This window comes from Oreochromis aureus, linkage group 12, assembly GCF_013358895.1.
Source record: "Oreochromis aureus strain Israel breed Guangdong linkage group 12, ZZ_aureus, whole genome shotgun sequence".
NCBI classification, from domain to species: domain Eukaryota; kingdom Metazoa; phylum Chordata; class Actinopteri; order Cichliformes; family Cichlidae; genus Oreochromis; species Oreochromis aureus.
Window position 1 is genome coordinate 36,559,963 of NC_052953.1, and position 20,420 is coordinate 36,580,382.

At 41.2% G+C, this 20,420-nt stretch overlaps 1 protein-coding gene across 1 annotated transcript in view; it reads right to left on the bottom strand.

The window, feature by feature from the left end:
- The window catches only part of arid3c (AT rich interactive domain 3C (BRIGHT-like)), a 62,021-nt gene that overhangs the window by 33,599 nt on the left and 8,002 nt on the right, over positions 1-20,420 (bottom strand). Inside the window, exon 3 of the mRNA XM_031740055.2 lies at positions 14,071-14,143. Coding sequence (XP_031595915.1) covers positions 14,071-14,143 — 73 coding nt within the window. The remainder of the gene's footprint in view (positions 1-14,070; positions 14,144-20,420) is intronic.

Sequence of the window (20,420 nt, forward strand, 5' to 3'; positions counted from 1 at the left end):
CTCTGCCACCTCTCTGAATCAGACAAGTTACATGAAACACTTTGAGGATTCAGGTAGAGAAGAAAAGCGTTATATAAGAACCACTCCATTTACCATTTACTTACACTTCCTGTAAGTTGAACACTGATTTATTAAAATGTGGGTTTGAACATAAAGTGGGTGGTAGTGGAGTTGACCATGAGGGTGAGATATATATATTAAAAAAACCCATCTTTTTGTGTCATAATTATTGTGCAGTAAAACTTTATCTCTGTGTCGCACTGAAGGACCAGCAACAGTGTAAGACTTGACCACAGACATATGTTTTTGACAGAGCCCCTTGGTGACAGCACACAGCTATAATATGTAGATAATCCATAATACTGAAAGCACAACCAGCGAAGAGTTAAAGTACTTTTCCCCATCATTGTTGTCGCTGCTGTCGTTCTTCTGTTCTGAGTATTCAAAGGTTCAGCTATTCACATTGTGTTTCAGTTGTTTGTGGTGTCTATTCTACATATTGTGTTGTGCGCAGAGTTCGCAATAAAACTCTGAATCCAGTCCATTTAAGATTTATGATTTTGTATGATGAGATCCTTGCAAGACAAAGACTTTGCTGTGGCGCTGCAACTAATACATGAATGTGTCTGTTAGTTAACTTGCAATATAATATTTAACCAGATAAATAAAAAACTTTGCAGTGCAGATTTAGCTTGTAAAATCAGCAAACTTTTACAGTGCAAAAAACCCAAACCATGATATATTGTACTGTTTTCATACAATACACGAGTTGCAGAGGGAATTGAATTCTATAGTTAAAAAAGTGCAGCGACCAGCACTAGAGCCAAGCAGGGCTCCACGTTCCCTCTGCAGCTTTTCATCACTTTATCACTGATTAAAACATGTATCAGTGCCAATCTATAAAACTATTATTTTGCTGAAGACATAGCTAACCAAACAAAGATTGAGGTAATAAATAAAAGCCTCGCCTTTGTCTGAGGCACAAGCCTCTTAAAACAAGACTTATGTGTTTTCAATACTGAAGGTGTTACATTTGTCTCTCTGATTCCCTGAAAGAGATATAAGGAATAAAGGAGTGTCAATGGAGGCCTTTTGTCAGCACAAATAATCTTTTCAGACTATGTGTCATTATAACACTGAGCAATGGCAGAGAGAGTGGAAGAAATCCACTCTGCACACAGTCTGACAGTCATCTTCAGTTAATCTCTCAGCTGCTAAGAGAAGAAGAATTTGTAATTAGAACAATGTGGCCATACAGGGGCCTGTAGTAGTGCAGTAATCATCTTTATGCTTGACTTCATTGCTTAAGCATTCACTATGCACCTCTGAGCCAATAATGGAGAGAGAATTTCTCCTGTCATTGACTTTGTGCTTTTAACCCTTGAAATGAATGACTGATGTCGGGACACAGGGGAAGCAAACTGTTTATCTACTTCTGCTCAACTCCATAAATGAAGGCAGGAAGGAAAGTGTACAGCACAGTCGTCATCGTCAGCGTATGAATGATTTAGTTTAAAGAGGAGGTTGTACGCACTCTTGTAGAATGTCCCTGACTGGAACACAAAATATTGGTATAATGATATTCTATGCTTTTGTTTGATCTGAACATTTTTACAAAAGAGAGGACAAAAATATATTTCTGTTCTACTATTATTGCTGCTTAAGCATTCTCACACATTAGTATTTTAAGGATTCATCATTAGGATGTGGGCTTGAAGATGACAGCATAGGGCAGACACAAAGTGCAGTTAGCTCAGTTATTAGTTAAAACATTTCTACACTTGCAGCTCTGTGATACTGCCTAATTGTAAGATGGATGATAGCTGAAATCAAGTGTTTGCTCATTAAGAGCTATAATTGTAAAAACTTCTTAATGTTAATAGAACAAAAATGGAGCAAATGCATGCAAAAGCACAAATATAAAATACTAAACTGCGGAATCTTGAAGTGTTATAAAACCTTAAAACAACTTACTCAAATGATGCAATAAAACACTGTGTGATGACGTTAACACAGAAAAATGTGAAAACCAAGTGAAGCCAAAGGGAGTGGCAGGGTAAGCATTATGACAAATCAAAAAGTCACAGACACAATCCTTTAGGGTAATTCATTAAAAGACTTCTTCTGATTCGTCGAATTAATCTGTTTGGTGATAAAAGTTGGTCGAATCTTTAAATTGTGGATTGACGAAGCATCAGTATGATTCTGCTAGATGATTCAAGGTATTTAACTTCCTCTGACGAATCAAAGAAAACCTTTACTGTAATAGATGGTGTAATAGTGTAACAAAATAATATTCATCTAGAATTCATCTACACAAACTTTGGCATTGGGTTGTTAACTAAACCTTTTAAAAGTTAAAAACATTTAAAAAACTGTAATGTTTTTAGAATTCTGACAGTGTTTGAAAAACTGTTTCAGACATACAGGTGAAAAGACACATAATGACTGTAATATGACTTTACCAACAATCTGAGGCATGCATGTAAGGTTTAATCCAACATTGAGGTTATTTATATTAGTCTATTTTGTTAGCCTTGTGACAGACTGGCAACCTGAGGTGTGCCCTGCCTCAGGTATTCACTTACCCATGCAAATCATTCAATTTTGGTGTTATAATCACTTTTGTCACCTCAGGTCCATAAAATCAAGCAACTAGGCATGCAGACTGCTTCGTCAAACATTTTTGAAAAAACAGGTTACTGTCAGGAGTTCAGTAAATTCTACCTTGATACCACCTGTGCATTGAGCCCAGTCATGAAATTTCCTCACTACTAAATATTCCAAAGACAACTGTTAGTGGTATTATAAGAAAGTGGAAGTGACTGGGAATGACAGCAACTCAGCCACAAAGTGGTAGACTGCACAGAGTGGGGTCAACGGACGCTGAGGAGCACAGTGTGCAGAGCTCGCCAGATTTCTGCAGAATAAATAGGTACAGACCTCCAAAATTCACATAGACTTCAGAATATCTCCATAGCAGTGGATATCTTCATGGAGCAGGTTTCTCTGGCCAAACAGCTGCATTACATCACCAAGCGTAATGCAAAGCATCAGAGCTCTAGAGCAGTGCAGACATGTTTTCTGGATTGATGAATCACACATCTCCATCTGGAATTCCAATGGACTAGTCTGGATTCGGCAGTTGCCAGGAGAACTATTTGTCTGACTGCACTGTGCCAAGTCTAAAGTTTGGTGTAGGGGGTATTATACAGGGTGGGCCATTTAAATGGATACACCGTAATAACATGGGAATGGTTGGTGATATTAAAGTCCTGTTTGTGGCACATTAGTATATGTGAGGGGGCAAACTCCTCAAGATGGGTGGTGACCATGGTGGCCATTTAGAAGTCGGCCATCTTGGATACAACTTTTGTTTTTTCAATAGGAAGAGGACCATGTGACACATCAAACTTATTGGTAATGTCACAAGAAAAACAATGGTGTGCTTGGTTTCAACGTAACTTTATTCTTTCATGAGTTATTTACAAGTTTCTGACCACTTATAAAATGTGTTCAATGTGCTGCCCATTGTGTTGGATTGTCAATGCAACCCTCTTCTCCCACTCTTCACACACTGATAGCAACACCGCAGGAGAAATGCCAGCACAGGCATCCAGTATCCGTAGTTTCAGGTGCTGCACATCTCGTATCTTCACACCATAGACAATTGCCTTCAGATGACCCCAAAGATAAAAGTCTAAGGGGGTCAGATCGGGAGACCTTGGGGGCCATTCAACTGGCCCACGACGACCAATCCACTTTCCAGGAAACTGTTCATCTAGGAATGCTGGGACCTGGCACCCATAATGTGGTGGTGCACCATCTTGCTGGAAAAACTCAGGGAACGTGCCAGCTTCAGTGCATAAAGAGGGAAACGCATCATCATGTAGCAACTTCAAATATCCAGTGGCCTTGAGGTTTCCATTGATGAAGAATGGACCCACTATCGTTGTACCCCATATACCACACCAAACCATCACTTTTGTTGTTCCAACAGTCTTGAGGGATCCATCCAATGTGGGTTAGTGTCAGACCAATAGCGGTGGTTTTGTTTGTTAACTTCACCATTCACATAAAAGTTTGCCTCATCACTGAACAAAATCTTCTGCGTGAACTGAGGGTCCTGTTCCAATTTTTGTTTTGCCCATTCTGCAAATTCTGTGCGCCGATCTGGGTCATCCTTGTTGAGATGCTGCAGTAGCTGGAGTTTGTAAGGGTGCCATTTGTGAGTAGCTAATATCCGCCGAAGGGATGTTCGACTAATGCCACTCTCCAGTGACATGCGGCGAGTGCTACGCTGTGGGCTCTTGCTGAATGAAGCTAGGACAGCCACTGATGTTTCTTCATTAGTGACAGTTTTCTTGCGTCCACATTTTGGCAAATCCAACACTGAACCAGTTTCACGAAACTTAGCAAGCAGTTTGCTAACTGTAGCATGGGAGATGGGTGGTCTCGTAGGGTGTCTTGCATTGAAATCTGCTGCAATGACCCGGTTACTGCGTTCACCAGATATCAACACAATTTCGATCCGTTCCTCACGTGTTAACCTCTTCGACATGTCAATGGCTGTGAACAAAGAGAAACTTGTAAATAACTCATGAAAGAATAAAGTTATGTTGAAACCAAGCACACCATTGTTTTTCTTGTGACATTACCAATAAGTTTGATGTGTCACATGGCCCTCTTCCTATTGAAAAAACAAAAGTTGTATCCAAGATGGCCGACTTCTAAATGGCCACCATGGTCACCACCCATCTTGAGGAGTTTGCCCCCTCACATATACTAATGTGCCACAAACAGGACTTTAATATCACCAACCATTCCCATGTTATTACGGTGTATCCATATAAATGGTCCACCCTGTAGTTTCGGGTTGGAGCTCGGCCCTTAGTTCTAGTAAAAGCGAACTCTTAATGCTTCAGCACCAAGAGATTTTAAACAATCTCATGCTTCCAACTTTGTCGAACTGTTTGTGGATGGGCACTTCCTGTTGACTGCACACCAGTGCACAAAATAAGGTCCTTAAAGACATGGATGTTTTTTTCCTGAATACTATCGTTGTTTATATTTACTGAGTGAAGGAACGATAAAAACAGCGTTTTCTTAGGCAAGCACTAGAAAGCACTCTGCCTCTGGGAGCGAAAACCAAAACCAAAAAAACCCCACCCTTTCCTATTGGTGGAAAAATGTATATGATATGTGATATGGCAACATGATATTTGGTTGTTCAGGAAGAGGGGGAAGTTTTAGGAGTGACAGCAGCTAGAGAGTGAAAGAGAGAGAGAGTTTTGACATGTGAGAGTTTAGCGTATTTGGAGTCTAAAGCTAGTGTGTAGTGTAGTCAATGGTTTTGTTGTGTGTGTCAGAACAACGTGGCGACCGCTGAATGTCACAGGTGCTGCCACAAAGCCACCAGCGGATAGTGAGGACAGCAGAGAGGATCATTGGAGGCCCTCTCCCACCCATCTCCCAAATGTACGACAAACCCATCATCCGACGTGTGAACAGCACAGTGAAGGGCACTCTCCACCCCTCACATGCACTGTTCTCCCTCCTTACATCTGGCAGACGGTTTCACAGCATCAAAACCGTAACGAGCAGACACTGCAAGAGCTTCTTCACCCAAGCAGTCAGAGCCCTCAACTCACTACCACCAAAGAACTGATATACACAAACACCTTTACAAACACCTTACAGTCCTCACCAAAAGACTCAAAAGCAACACAAACTTCCACAAATCCACCTGGGAACAATATGCTTATTTGCACACTCAGTCACATAGTTACTGAACACACATCTACATAATCCTATATCTGCACATTTTGCATCTTGCACATGTGTTCGTCCTGTCTTTACAATATCCTGACAATAACTCAAACCTGGTATTCAATACCTGCTGCACAATCCACTTCATATTGGCTCTGTCCTGTCTTTGTTTATCGTACAGTTAGTATTGTATAGTTATCATTATAGTATTGTATAGTTAGTAATTAGTACTTTTTTACCTCTTAATTTTACAGAAATTTAGCACGTTATATATTTGTAAATCCTAGTTTTCTATCTTTTATATACTTATGAATGCACCATGAGGGGCTTGTGGTGAAACAGAATTTCGGTACGCTGTATACTGTGTATACTGTGTATACTGCTGTACTGACAATAAAGCTCTTGAATCTTGAAAGACTGATTACAGACACACCTGCTGCTGTCAGACCTGCAGGTATCAGGCTGTGATGTTCTCCTTTATCTCATAGTGGACAGAAATTCTTTTTTGGAGTGGCACAAATAATTTGTGTGACTCTTATTTGATGCAGAAAACCTGATTGTTCTGTAAATAGTTTGAAATAGTAATTTAAATAACTGCCTTGGCTGCATTTTTAGGTAAATAGTTGCAAATAACTTTGTTGTTTGCAAAACTTAGCTACTTTTTTAAGACGTAACTAGTAAATATTATTATTTACTTTTTCAAAGTAACCTGCCCAACATTGGTCATTATATTCTGTATTTTGCAGACAAAGAGTTACAGGACTCTCTCCCAGACCACAGAAGGAGCTTCACACAGACTCATACAAGTCAGAGCTCTATGTGTGTTTTCAAAATTAGAGTTCAAGTTATTTTTACTTCCAATAGTATTAACATACTACATGAACAAGATTTTTGTCATTTTCATTGTAAGTGAGCTAAAGCAATTAATTAAAAGTATTCTAACAGAAATGTAAATGCTGTAATTTGATTCTTTTAATAAACCGTGTAACTTGGATGGATGTGATGCTGGTGTGACCACAGTGCACACATCTGATGTTGTCTGAAAACAGATGGTTTGAAAGACTGTCAATCCACTCTGAATGACTAACCCCTGAACAGAGTAGGGGCAGGCGTTATATACCTCCACCATCTGCTTTAGGAACGGAAGAAGTACTCTTGGATGAGAGCTGAAAATGTTGTAGATTCTCACTGAAGGCATCAAAACTATGAATGAACACATACAGAATTATGTAGTAAACACACACACACACACACACACACACACACACACACACACACACACACACACACACACACACACACCATCACTCCTCCTCCATGCTTCTCAGTGGGAACCATGCATGTAGAGGCCATCTGTTCACCTTTTCTGCATCACACAAAGACACAGCAGGTGGAACCAAAGACCTCAGATTTGGACTCATCAGACCAAAGCACAGATGGTCTAATGTCCACTCCTTGTGTTTCTTGGCCCAAACAAATCTCTTCTGATTGTTGCTTTTCCTTAGTCGTGGTTTCTCAGCAGCTATTTGACCATAAAGGCCAGATTCACACAGTCTCCTCTGAACATGTAGAGATGTGTCTGCTACTGGAACTCTGTGTGGCATTTATCTGGACTCTAATCTGAGCTGCTGTTAACTTGTGATTTTTGAGGCTGGTGACTCGGATGAATTTAAAAAGTATACAACTAAGCTATAAATATGTATTAATATTCTTATTTTTTTATCAGATAGTAGTGGTAGCAATAGTAATAGTAGTGCCAGCTAACAACTGCTTAGTAAGCCGAGAGAGCGTAGTGATACACTGTAAAAAAAACATCCTAATATAAAAGTATTTTACTGTGTATTTTACAGTTTTGTTCTGTTCTTCTAGAATATCATTAAATTTAAATAATTAGACTGTGATTTCACATTTCAAATGTAAATTAACGTAAAATCACTGTAATGTAATAAAACATAATTTTCTTGTTTTTTAAATATATCTGTCTGTACATATGGTAAATGGTCTGTATTTATATAGCGCTTTTATGGTCCCTAAGGACCCCAAAGCGCTTTACATATCCAGTCATTCACCCATTCACGCACACATTCACACACTGGTGATGGCAAGCTACGTTGTAGCCACAGCCACCCTGGGGCGCACTGACAGAGCCGAGGCTGCCGGACACTGGCGCCACCGGGCCCTCTGACCACCACCAGTAGGCAACGGGTGAAGTGTCTTGCCCAAGGACACAACGACCGAGACTGTCCGAGCCGGGGCTCGAACCGGCAACCTTCCGATTACAAGGCGAACTGCCAACTCTTGAGCCACGATCGCCCATATGCATATTTAGATTGTTAAAATACATTCACAAATGTATCATGATTTCACAAATATCTGTCTGTTATTTGAAAGATTGAACTGTTAAATTCAAATGTAATGCTATGGAAAAATATATAAAATGATTCTCATAAACTTTTTTTTACATCAAATAATTATTATTATTAGTGCTATTTAGGGCGACCGTGGCTCAAGAGTTGGCAGTTCGCCTTGTAATCAGAAGGTTGCCGGTTTGAGCCCTGGCTCGGACACTCTCGGTCGTTGTGTCCTTGGTCAAGACAGTTCACCTACCGCCTACTGGTGATGGCCACTATAGTATGCTCTGATCGGCTCCATCACCTAGCAGGGGTGGGGGGTCGTGGTTTGGTCCCGCATTAGCTATTGTGGTTGATGTAGAGGTTGGGACGGACTTAGGGCATCTGGAGAATCCCTAGGGATGTTACCCCTGGAGGGCTTAACCCGGGGGTTGTGGTCATAACCTGGTTAGTGGCTCTGGTCACTCTCAGAGGGTGTTCTCCTCGTGGCTGCGTGCAGCAGGGCTGGGGGAGGGTCTGTGCTGGCGGACGTAGGTTACTTGCCTGGTAGCCCGGCTGCCCCTGAGTGGATCCGGGGCAGGCGTGGGGGCTTGGGGTTCGGGGGTGCTTCGCCTCCATGCTGGGGCTCTGGCTGGGCCTTGGGGGCTTCGGTCCTCGTTGGTGTGTTGTGGGCGGGTGGGTGCACGGGGGCTCAGCCCTGGCGCAGGGGGCCTCTGGTGCATCGGCCTAACTGGGGGGCTCTTCAACTGGCAGGGAGGTTGTTCCATCCTTGCAGGAGTCCACTCTGCAGGTGGGGGAGAGACACAGGAGAGGTGGAGAATAAACTTAACCTGGGTGTCTATTGTCTTGTGTAGTCTGGGTATTCAACCCTCCCTCTGGCGCCGGTGCCCACCTCTCAATTTTAAATCCATGTAGACATTGAGGGTTCTCGGGAGGGGCCGTGCTAACACCTGCTGCTCTCTGGCAGCAGCACCATGCCCTCCCGTATTTTAAATGCACTTTAGAACAACACGCAGCAACACTACACATGAGGGGGAGGAGGGAGGTATGGGGTCTTCACACCCCCCCATTCTCTGCTGGCCATCAGGGCGGGGGGGCTGGGAGGAGGTGTTGGCCATCCGATTGGCCTCCCTGCTGCTGCAGAGCCTGGGGCGGTCTGCTTGTCTCCACCCTGGGGGAAAGGGTAACATCTCCTGGGTCTGGGTGCCGTTTCCCCCTCTGGGGGCGAGGGTACCTGGACCCGGGGTATAGAGTATGTTTGGGGAGTGTGATTGTGTGTACATGTCCATTTATGTCTATCCTTACGTTGGGTGAGTGCTGAGTGTTTGTATATGTGTGCATGAGGGTGGGAAAGCATGTTTGTGTCTGTGTGCCTGTTTGTCTCTGTCTATATGTCAGGTCGGGTCTTACACTCCACCTCTCTGGGAACTCCCAGGCCCTCCAAAGTATGGAGGCCTATCTCCCCTCACCACACTCCCTGCCGGTGGTTCTTGGTGTCCAGGGCTGGGCGCTCAGCTATGTACCGGCTCACTCCCGGTGGCTACTTGGCGGGGCCTGGCACCTGTTGCTCGGTCAGGCCTCTTCCAGGGAGTGGGGGGCCCTCGGGCCTCCGGCCTCTGGGCCTGCGGCTCGGTTCACTCTGGCACAGCTGGTGCAGCCCCCCCTGGCTTCTGCTCTGTGGCTACTGGGTGACCCCTCGTCTGGGGATCCCGGGTGTTCACTGTTCGTAGACATAAACTACACCTTTCTTAGCTGCTACTTCAAAGCACATCGTGCGTTGTCTGTCCTGCGTGCTGCACAACAACTTTCAATATTTAGTATTTACTGCTGTTTCTTCTTAGCTAGATTAATGCGATGGTGTTGTGTTTAGCATGCTGCTTTGTTTTGGGGTTTTTTGCTTGTTTTCTCTTCTTTTTCTCTCAACAGGTGATCCAGGAGATTTTTCTTTCTCTTTGTCTTTGTAAGTGCCCTTTCTCACTGTCCCTTTTCCCTTCTGTTTTTCTTTTCCTTCCTCGCTTTCTTTCTCCCTTTCCTATCCCCCAGTCATGTCTGTCCCATCTGTAACAACTGAAAATAAAATAAAATAAATAATAACAACAAAGGTCGATCAAATGGACCAATACGACAAGGCCTCGATGATCCATTTGGCAAAATAAATCCATTGGGTATCCTTGTTGGTCTTCAGACAACAATTCTGACGGCTAAAGAACAAAATGGGACAGGCAAAAAAAACCAAACAAACAAAAAAAAACAATACTATAGTATACAATTGTTAAAAATAATAATACTGAAAGTAAAGGGGAAAAACAATATGTAATGAATGATGATATTGACGGCAAACACAGTGGCAAATGCTCTTTTTTAATGTAGATGTGGGTGGCTTTTGTCCTCAGTGTCTAATCCAAAAAAAAGAAAGAGTCCCATTAAATGTCAATGAACTGTCATTCATTGAACCTATATTGTTTATTAAACTATATTAAACTATATTGTTATTGCCATGTGTTCTTTAAGAAGATTGATCCAGTAATTAAAATGCAAATATTATTTTGATTTCAATATGATTATGTCGAAGCTTTGCTGCAGTGAGTTATGTGATTCTTGTAGATCCAAAGGAATCAAAACATTTGGGGAAACTAGTTTGAGACAAAGATCACCTTTGTCTGACAGAGCACCTGCTCACCTGTGTGTGTGTGTCTGTGTGTGTGTATGTGTGTGGCTTGGCCTGGGTCTGGGGCTTGCTGACCTTTGGCCCCTTTGGGAGATTTTTGAGTGGGGTGGGGGTTTCCCATCTGTACTGCTCCCTGCTAGGTGTTACTGCCCATCCCCAAAATGCAGGTTCCTGGTCCTGTGACTGGATGTTGATCAGCCTATGGGGGGCTGCCCATTGCCTCTGGCTCTCTGGGACTTGCTGTTCGGCCTTCAGCTGAGCCTCTGGCTTCCCTCTGCTGGAACGGCACATGGTTATGGTTGAGATGTGCCGCCTTGGGTCTTTAGTACTCTTGGGACTGTGGACAGACCCAGGAGACATTTACTGGCTCCTTGGGGGCATTATTATGACTTCCCACCCTCATTATTAAGTGTATTTTGTGACACACACACACACACACACACACACACACACACACACACACACACAAGATTTTTCTTTTCTTTCTCTATCTGTTTTTTTTCTTTTGTTATTTGGTTTATGTATGTTTTTTCTTACAGGGACAGGAGTTGGCGAGCCACTGAGTTTTTCTACTTATGCTCGATGATTTAATTATGTTGTCTGTCCTTTTTCTTTTTTTATTTTACCATGTTCTTTTTTCCCCTTTCCTGACTGTCAGCTTTGAAACTGTTGTGTCACACTTTTACTGTGAGTATTATTAGAAATAATAATAATGGAAATGAATGAATAAAGAAAGAAAGAAAAAGGAAAACATGAACAGTTATGAACAAACTCCTCCACTTGGGGCAAAATTGAGACCAAAACAAGACATTTCTCATTTCTGTATGATTTTTTTCCCCTTTTTTCCCCCTGATTTTTAAAAAACACACACTGAGACTCTGTTTGTACTTTACATGTTCAGTTCAGAAACACTTTACTTAGGAGGTGCTCAGGGGGCATTGTGGCCAAGATGCCCAAACCACCGCTAGCCTCCATCTCATTGTTTTAATCATGACCCACAGTTTGTGATGACAGGAACGTATATCGACTTTCACTTCCAGTTCATGCGTAGTCCATAATTTTGCCGTTGAGAATCATGGTCTGAGACTTGGATGTGCTCAACATCACAGCTGGATGTAAGAACTGGATGAAGCCAAACGGTGTTACTTTTGCATTAGATGTAACAGGACACACACCTTTCCACAAAGTTCAACCTTTGTCTCGTCGGTCCACAGAGTCGGTCCCAACAGTTTTGGGGATCATCAAGATGTTTTCTGGCAAACCTGAGACACACCTCTATGTTCAGGCCATAGTTGCCCAGTCTCTTTCTTATGGTGGAGTTATGAACACTGACCTTAGCGGAGGCAAGTGAGGCCTGTAGTTCTCTGGATGTTGGTCTTTTGTGAGTCGTCACTGCACTCTTGGAGTAATTTTGGTCAGTCAGCCACTCCTGGGAAGGTTCAACACTGTTGTGTGTTTTTGCCATGATGGGTCTCACCGTGACTCACTGGAGTCCCACAGCTTTAGAAACAGCATTATAACATTTTCCAGACTGATAGATCTCAGTTACTTAGTTTCTGGTTGTTCCTAAACTTCTTGGATCACAGCATGATGTCTGGATCTTTTGGTCTACTCTACTTTGTCAGGCAGGTCCTATTTAAGCCATTTCTTGACTGAGAACAGGTGCGACAGTAATCAGGCCTGGGTGTGGCTAGAGAACTTGAACTCAGCTTTCCAAAGATGTGTGACTATACACCACAGTTAATTTATGTTACAAAATTAATACATTAATGTTTAAATTTGTTTGATTATCAGAAACATTTACGTGTGAAAAATATACTAAAAATAGGAAATCAGGAGGGGGGTAAACACTTTTTACACCACCAAGAGAAGTATTTAAATTATGAAAATAGCGCACTCGAGTCATTGGAACTGGTCCCAAATCAAAAACAACTAAAACATGCTATGATAGTTTCCAAAGTAACCTCTGGAACAAGTATTAATATGGGTGAGAATACTAAAGAAGCATGCAGCTATGTTTGACACTTTCCATTAATATGGTTAACGAGGCTGTCTGAGTGACATTTATTTGTCAGTACAGAATGACAATGTTGTTTTCAAGAAATACTGACTGGGACATTTGAAGCAGTCCACTGTGATCAAAGTTGTCACAAACAAGCAGTGCAAACAAGCTGCTGCTGATCTGCTCTGCACTGACAATATCTCCCTACACTAAGTCGAAAATCAATTCTAATTGAACGCTCCACAACAATCCATACTATCACTAAGCCCAAGTGACCAGCCAACTACATCATTACTCCATCTAAGGCTGCTCTGCAGCTGTCTCAGCATACAACCAGACTCTGATCAAAGAGGACTTTTACTTGAGGAAGATTATAATTATAATTTTATACTTTTTGTTCTGTAGTCATTTATTTACCATAATGATTACACGAAACCAAACAGCAGAATCTACTGTGGTCAAACTGGGAAATAATGAAGCTGATTTAAATCACAACACATAAAAATAGACCATTATGTGCTATTATTATGGAATATGTATGAACTCAACAAAATATCTATTTTTCCATTCTCGCATTGTTAGGTAAGGACATCCAGAAGAGCACATAAATACCTACACGTGCATTGTGTTTACAATAATAAACACAAGGTGCGCTAACCCTGTGTTTCTAAAACTGACAGTCATTGTAACTGATTAAGCTTTTTATTCTCTGTTAGATGATGGACTTCTCTCCATGTCATTTGGGGCTTTTGCTCCCTGGTAGGGACTCTCAAGGCAAACTGGCTCTGTTTAAGGGGCCACACAAACAGCAGACGACCCCTTTGAAAGGAAGGAAATCAGGGGACCAGTCTACCCTGCATGGGACAGGGTTACGAGAGAGAGTGCTTGGCTGCCGGGCTGAAGAGGAGACATGCCCGCACCTATCCCCATGAGCTGTGTTCTGTGAGAACAGCTTTGCCATCTTAGCTGCTAACACTACTGGTGACATTAGGAAACTTGTGCAGACAAATAGTTTAATAGGCCTTGTCTGGTTTAATATGACAAACCAAACACGATCTTTCTGAGGGATTTCATTTCCTGTTTGGCTTTAAAAGTCATTTATCTGGAAAACACAGTCCCAATCTGCAATACACAGAATGACTTCTGCTATGAGTAAGTGGAACTATAACATTAGCACAATAAAGCTGTTTATAGACCCCCAAGTGTTAATGTGACTGTGAGGGCCACGTCTCTTACTCCCAGGAAGCCACAACTGACATATCAAAGAATGTTCTACTTACCCCGTTTCTGCATGAAACTGAAAAGGTCATCGAGAAACTCTTTGCGTTTTTCATCATCATCCAGTTCGTATAACTGAAAAAAAGAAAGAACAAAATTACAAAATCATTTGTTCAACATTCATTAATCGTTTACAGATGGTGATGCCTCTTGAACAGTGAGGACAGCTCCATCAAGAAATTCTGATTCATCCTGAACACAGTGAGTGTATCTCATGGGTTTAACATGCACCGTCAATAAAAAAGATGCCACTCCTGCACAAGAACAAGTTATTATTTATGGCCATAAACAACTTCCAGCTCTACAAGTCCCAGATCTACACTAAACAATATGTCAGGTTTTTCTGTTATGCTTAAATATATTTAACTGAGGCTGTATTCTTCCTGTGTTTCTATTATTTCTAATGTTTTGCCCTATTTATTTCCTTCTCTCACCTCAACCGGTCGCAGCAGATGGCCCCGCCCCTCCCTGAGCCTGGTTCTGCCGGAGGTTTCTTCCTGTTAAAAGGGAGTTTTTCCTTCCCACTGTCGCCAAAGTGCTTGCTCACAGGGGGTTGGGTTTTTCTCTGTATTTATTATTGTGCGATCTACTGTACAATATAAAGCGCCTTGAGGCGACTTTTGTTGTGATTTGGCGCTATATTAATAAAACTGAATTGAATTGAATTGAATTGAATTAGTGAGATTTATTGAAGCTTCTTCAGTTGAACTGAAGAAGCTTCTCGGATGAGAGGCGAAACGTCTTCAAGCAACTCAAAGAAGTCCAGATGCTTTTCGTTCCTCGCTCCTTAGACTGTCATACTGTCAACCATCCATCCTGAATACTGAGCTAAACAGTGCTGGACACACACACAAACATTAACACCATATATAACAATTTGAAGAAAAATATCTAAATCTTCACCAAAGACTTTAACAGGGTCGTGATTTGCTCATTCACAGGAAGGAATACCTTAACTGTACTAGATGACACTCAAAGACGACATTCTCCAAAGTCTCATTTGTTAAGTCGAAAGCATAATTAATAACCAACCTATCCTAACTCAAGCCTCTAACACCTAAGCGGGGCTGGTAACAATGGCGCCTGTGGTCGACGACATTTAATCTACTTTTAGACTCAATTTGCTTTTCTCAAAATGCAAAACAACCCACCCACCACTCTGCACTCTCTGAAGACCCCATTTTGTCTGATCATTTTTAATAAAATTCACCATAATGGATTACAGAGCAGTGGGGAACTAAGTTTAAATGTGTCATTTCTCCAGTGTTACCTTCTTCAGTGCCATGTGCCAACACCGTGCACTGAGCTCTGCTTCCACAGAGGGTGAATATCTTAATAACAGCATTACATCTTCACTGTGTGACTATAGATACTGTGGGTTCTTGAAAAAAGAAAGCCTCAGATAAGAAATACTTGACTCCCTGGTATAAACAGATAAAAACAGATAGTAAATAAGCAGGAGAGGAAATGAAATCTTCATTTAACCTGGAAACGTTGTTTGCTGCTCTATAAAAAGCCCTCCGTAAAGGTAGAAAAAGAACATGTGTTGTCCTGATACTGACGTATTGGCAGTTGTTATGAGAATTCAGTCATATTAGAACAATAACTGTGTACATTCCACCCAAGGAAACAGCCAAAATCCCATGTCATCCAGTTCACTCTTCATAATATCAAGAGACTGCAATCACATTTCCCTCTCTCCCACCTGACTGGATTCACACGATTGGTTGTCTGCCCTGCCAGAGAAAATAAAATAGCTGACTTGTCAATGTCAAAGATGCTTACAGAGCTACTGACATAGCACCACTGAGAAGTTCAGACCACAACTCGTTTTTTCTGCAGACGTGTTAAAACCCTGTCTTCAGAGACAGTCTGCAAATAAACTTACAGTCCGAAAACGGACACCTGATGCCACTGAAAGCTCTAAGGCCCTGCTTTAAATGCACAGATTGGACTGTATGGACAGTAAGAAGAGTACAGACATGTTCTTTTACTGCACATCAACTTCTGTAGAGACACCGTCATACCTAAGACTGTACCCCAAGTGACATAAAGAACATCCTCAACCAGAGAAATGTAGCTTTTAGAGATGGTGACAGAACGGCTCAAACAGGTACAACATGAGCTGCAGAACGGATTGAAAGTGTGGAGTGGGGAGGAATCAATCCCATTTCTGGCTACAATAAAAGGAAAAGACAGCCACTGTTGTTTGATGTGCAAAGAGCTGATGAGCTCAACCAGTTCTTTAATACATCTGATTCCATGGTCACACCCACTCCCACTGCTGCTGCTTCTCCTCCTCTCCTAATTTTCCTCCAATGTGGGAATCATGCAACTCCATCATCTCCTCCACAAGTGTGCTTCTGCACCACAGCTTCTTTTTTTTCCTAGTGTCCATAACAACAGCACCATTCCCATAATCACCATTAAAAGCTTTACTGGGAAAAGGCTAACTGGAGTCCTTCTTTAAACCACCTGATCAACAAACTGACGTGAAGAGAAGTAAACCTCACACCTGCTCCATCCACCGCTCTTTGTTTTACACAGTAAGAAAGTAAAGCGACATAAGTAAGGCTATTTTTAAATGAGGCACTGTTAACTCAGCCTGACACAATATTTAAATTGGGCCTCTTGTGTACTAGACCATATTTATTTCAAGGCTTTTGTAACATTATTTTTCAGATTTAAAGTTAAAAAATATCAAACATTATATTAATGAAATGTTATCAGTATTTATAAATGATTGGTCAGTGAATCATTATTAACAATAATTATTAACATCATCATCGTCGCTGTTTACAGCAGATAAATGTTCTGCATAAAATCACAGAGCAAACTCCATAATGCTGATATGCTTGCTTTCCTCCATTACAGCCACCATGTACTCTTTTAAAGGCACACACACACACACACACACGTATTTCTGCTTCCTACTAATGGAAGAAAGTCGTCCAAGGAGACAGAGAACAGCCAGTTTTGTTTTATTTTATTTGACATTACTGCACTTGGTACCATTTATTTACTTTTGCATTTAAATGGTTTTAATTTTTCCTATGGCATTAGATACCAGATGCTGTTTTTTGACAGATGATGGTACATATTATTCAAACATGATCCGATGAGCAGTTCATTTTCAAACACCTGTTTTTTTCTATTTTGAATATTTATTATGCCTCATTAATGAGGCAAAAGTATGTCTTATCCAATTACTCAATTAATTGATGGAATAATAGAATACTCCATTACTAAAATAATCACAAACTAGACTATGCTTAGATAACAAAGTAAACTAGTTCCTGAATACAGACGAACTATACGGGGGCAAAGTCGCCTCTTTCTGTTAAGGAAACTAAGATCTCTTGACTTTTGCGGTGCATTGCAGCAGACGGCCTCTCTGTTATCAGTGTGCTGCTCTGTGCTGCAGTCCATTGGGGAGGCAGCATCAGGGAACTGGACAAACTAGCTCTGTGACTGGAGCCAGACTGGACTCACTGGGAGAGGTGGTGGAAAGATCCTGAATAACTCACTTTACATCTTCATGAAAACAAAAAACTATCAGTACTGGAAGACTACTCTGTCTTTGTTGTAAAACAGAGACACACAAAATCACTGCCACCCACAGCCATCAGGCTAGCTGATTCTCATACAAATAGCAGATGGGCCATGTTAACTTTGGGATTAACAAAGTTATTCTTATTATTTCTAAATTCAGATAAAACTGATGTTATTGTACTTCACTCTAAAAACATTAGAGAGCTGGTGTCTAACCAGATGTTTACTCTGGATGACATCAGTTGGTCCTCCAGTAACACTGTGAGGAATCTTGTAGTTGTTTTTGACCAGGATGTGTCCTCTATGTGCACATTAAACTGATTCCAAGGTCTGCTTTCTTTCTTCTGCGCAGTGTCTTTAACCCTTTAAGACCTATCATAGAACCAAGTCTGCCAGAGCCTATCTTTATATTTTTACATGCTGTAGTGCCATTTTTGGGAGCATTTCAAGCTGCTACACATCAATACAACCGTTGTAGCCCAAATTTTAATAATATGTATGCATTAAGTCCATAGTAACTGCCTAAATTGCAAAAAAGTGCAATATACTGCAAAAAAATTGAAAATAGCTTTTGTTTTTGTTTTTTTACATATATTTCTAGTTAGAGAAATCTCAGAGGTTTAACATGACTTAAAAACACCAGTATAGGTCTATAAGGCCCTGAAGGTAAAAAACTACATTTTCTGCGGAAACTTCCGGTTTCGGACAGGTAATGGGGGACATGCGATAGTTTGTGCTGACGTCTATTCCAATGTAGGAAGTGCTATGAACTGATCAGATCGGCAAAGCCTGTTTCTGAAATATTGTGTTTTTTGCTGCAAGTGCTTTTTATGCAATTTTTGCAAAGCTATATGTGGAAGGAAACTGTGACTTAGGACAAACAAGTGGCATAAGATGTAAGTACAACTCCTCTGGTTTCATGTGCAAAAAAAATTATTGCTCTAGCTTATGTGGTTGCAGTTTTACAGGGATTTAAAAATAGTTACACAAAATGGAGCATACCCGCTCCGACTGGTCTTACAGTGAGGCCTCGCGTTGTGCGCCTCAAACATTCTAAAACCATTTTTGCTTCGTGGCACGGTGCATTATTCTGCTCTAATAGTCGAGTGCAGGGGTGGAGCTAGAGAAATTTTCTAAGGGTGGCATGAAAATCAAATGGGGTGGCAAAATCAAAGCCTTTTTTAAAACACATCTGCAGGTGCTACATATGGTTCAAATGATTCAAATGCAGTAAATATACACGTTTCATATAAATATAGTCTATAACTTCATTATCTTTTGTGGCCCATATAATTAAACATTTCAGTTACATAACACATATGAATTTTGATTCTATGTACTGTATAGCCTGTACAGTAAAAATCACACACAAACATAAAATCCTAGTCGTAGTTATATTTGTTTTACTGTAAAAACCACAAACATGTTTAGGGAATGATTTTCATAACTTGAAATGTAAATAGAAATTGTACATTTCAAAACTCATGTACAAATTTTGAAAACAATAAAATTATATACAACCATTTATCTAAAAATTCAGCCAATGCATCTGGTGTTTGTTGTGGTTGTTTTTTTTGTATAACCATTAAAAATACTACTGTATCTTAAATGGGAGAACAATCAAAATTCTCCCCTGATAACAGCACTGTTGTCAGAACTCTTGGGTCTTGGGTCTCCAGTGGACCCACCTGGAGCCCATTTCCTGAGGGTTCTGAGATGGAACAGGTTGCAGACTGACCTACTAGTGTCCTTCTATCGAGCCACAATCAAGAGTGTGCTGGTGCACGCCATCCCCATGTGGTACGCTGGTTGCACAACAACCGATAAGAAGAGACTCCAGAGGGTCATCAGAACCCATTGTGTATATAGTGTACATAGTGTTCTTATACTGTTCTTCTTCTTTTCTTGTATATTGTTTTTTTTCCTTTCACACCTTTGTGGTCTTGCCACCTAATTTCATTGTGCAAGCAACTGTATAACGACAATAAAAGTTCTAAGTTCTAAAACTTTTATCTGGGAAAGCATAAAGCTCTCCACTTGCTTGCATCCACGTTTTTTACATTACTGCCATCGTCTGCAGGCTGCTGCTCACTGTGCTATCACTGCTCTGAGCTCAGTTACCATCTGCGCTTTGTGTGGAAACAGCTAGCAATAGCAAGTAAACAGGCTTCAGTGATTTATCATCATAACAGCCTTTCCTCTTGCTAACCACCTTGGCCACCATGTATGATGTAGAGAAGCGTGAAGAAGTTGTTAACTGCTCATTTAATAGATTAGCAAGAAGAGCTCTGATGAAGCTGGGACACAAGCCATATCTGATCTAATAAAACAGGCAAGTCTACCTGGTGCAAGCATCACCAGTGCTGTCAGATTAGCATCTATGAGAAGGTCTAATAAGTTTGACCGGGTGTTGATATTAACAGTTAACCATGTCAAATGCTGCTCAAGTCTTTGTCTGATTCATCTGATATTTTGTTTTTGCTACTAATATGTTTTAAGATACTTTTACAGAGTCAAGATGTAGTCCTGTGTTTCTCAGCTCTGGGTGACTGTAGCCTGAATGGTAGAGCATCTACTGTAATCATGGGAAACTTGGTGGTTCGATCCCTGGCTGCTGCTTCAGTCTGCATGCCAAAGGATCTTTGAGTAAGATCCTGAACCTGAAGTAGCTCTCCCAATCATACAAATACATCAGACTGTAGCTGTTAGACAGAGAACACTGAGGCCTAGATAAAGGTGGTGGTGTGAATGGATGAATGTTCTATACACACTTTGAGTTTTCATGTAGAGTAGAAACGTG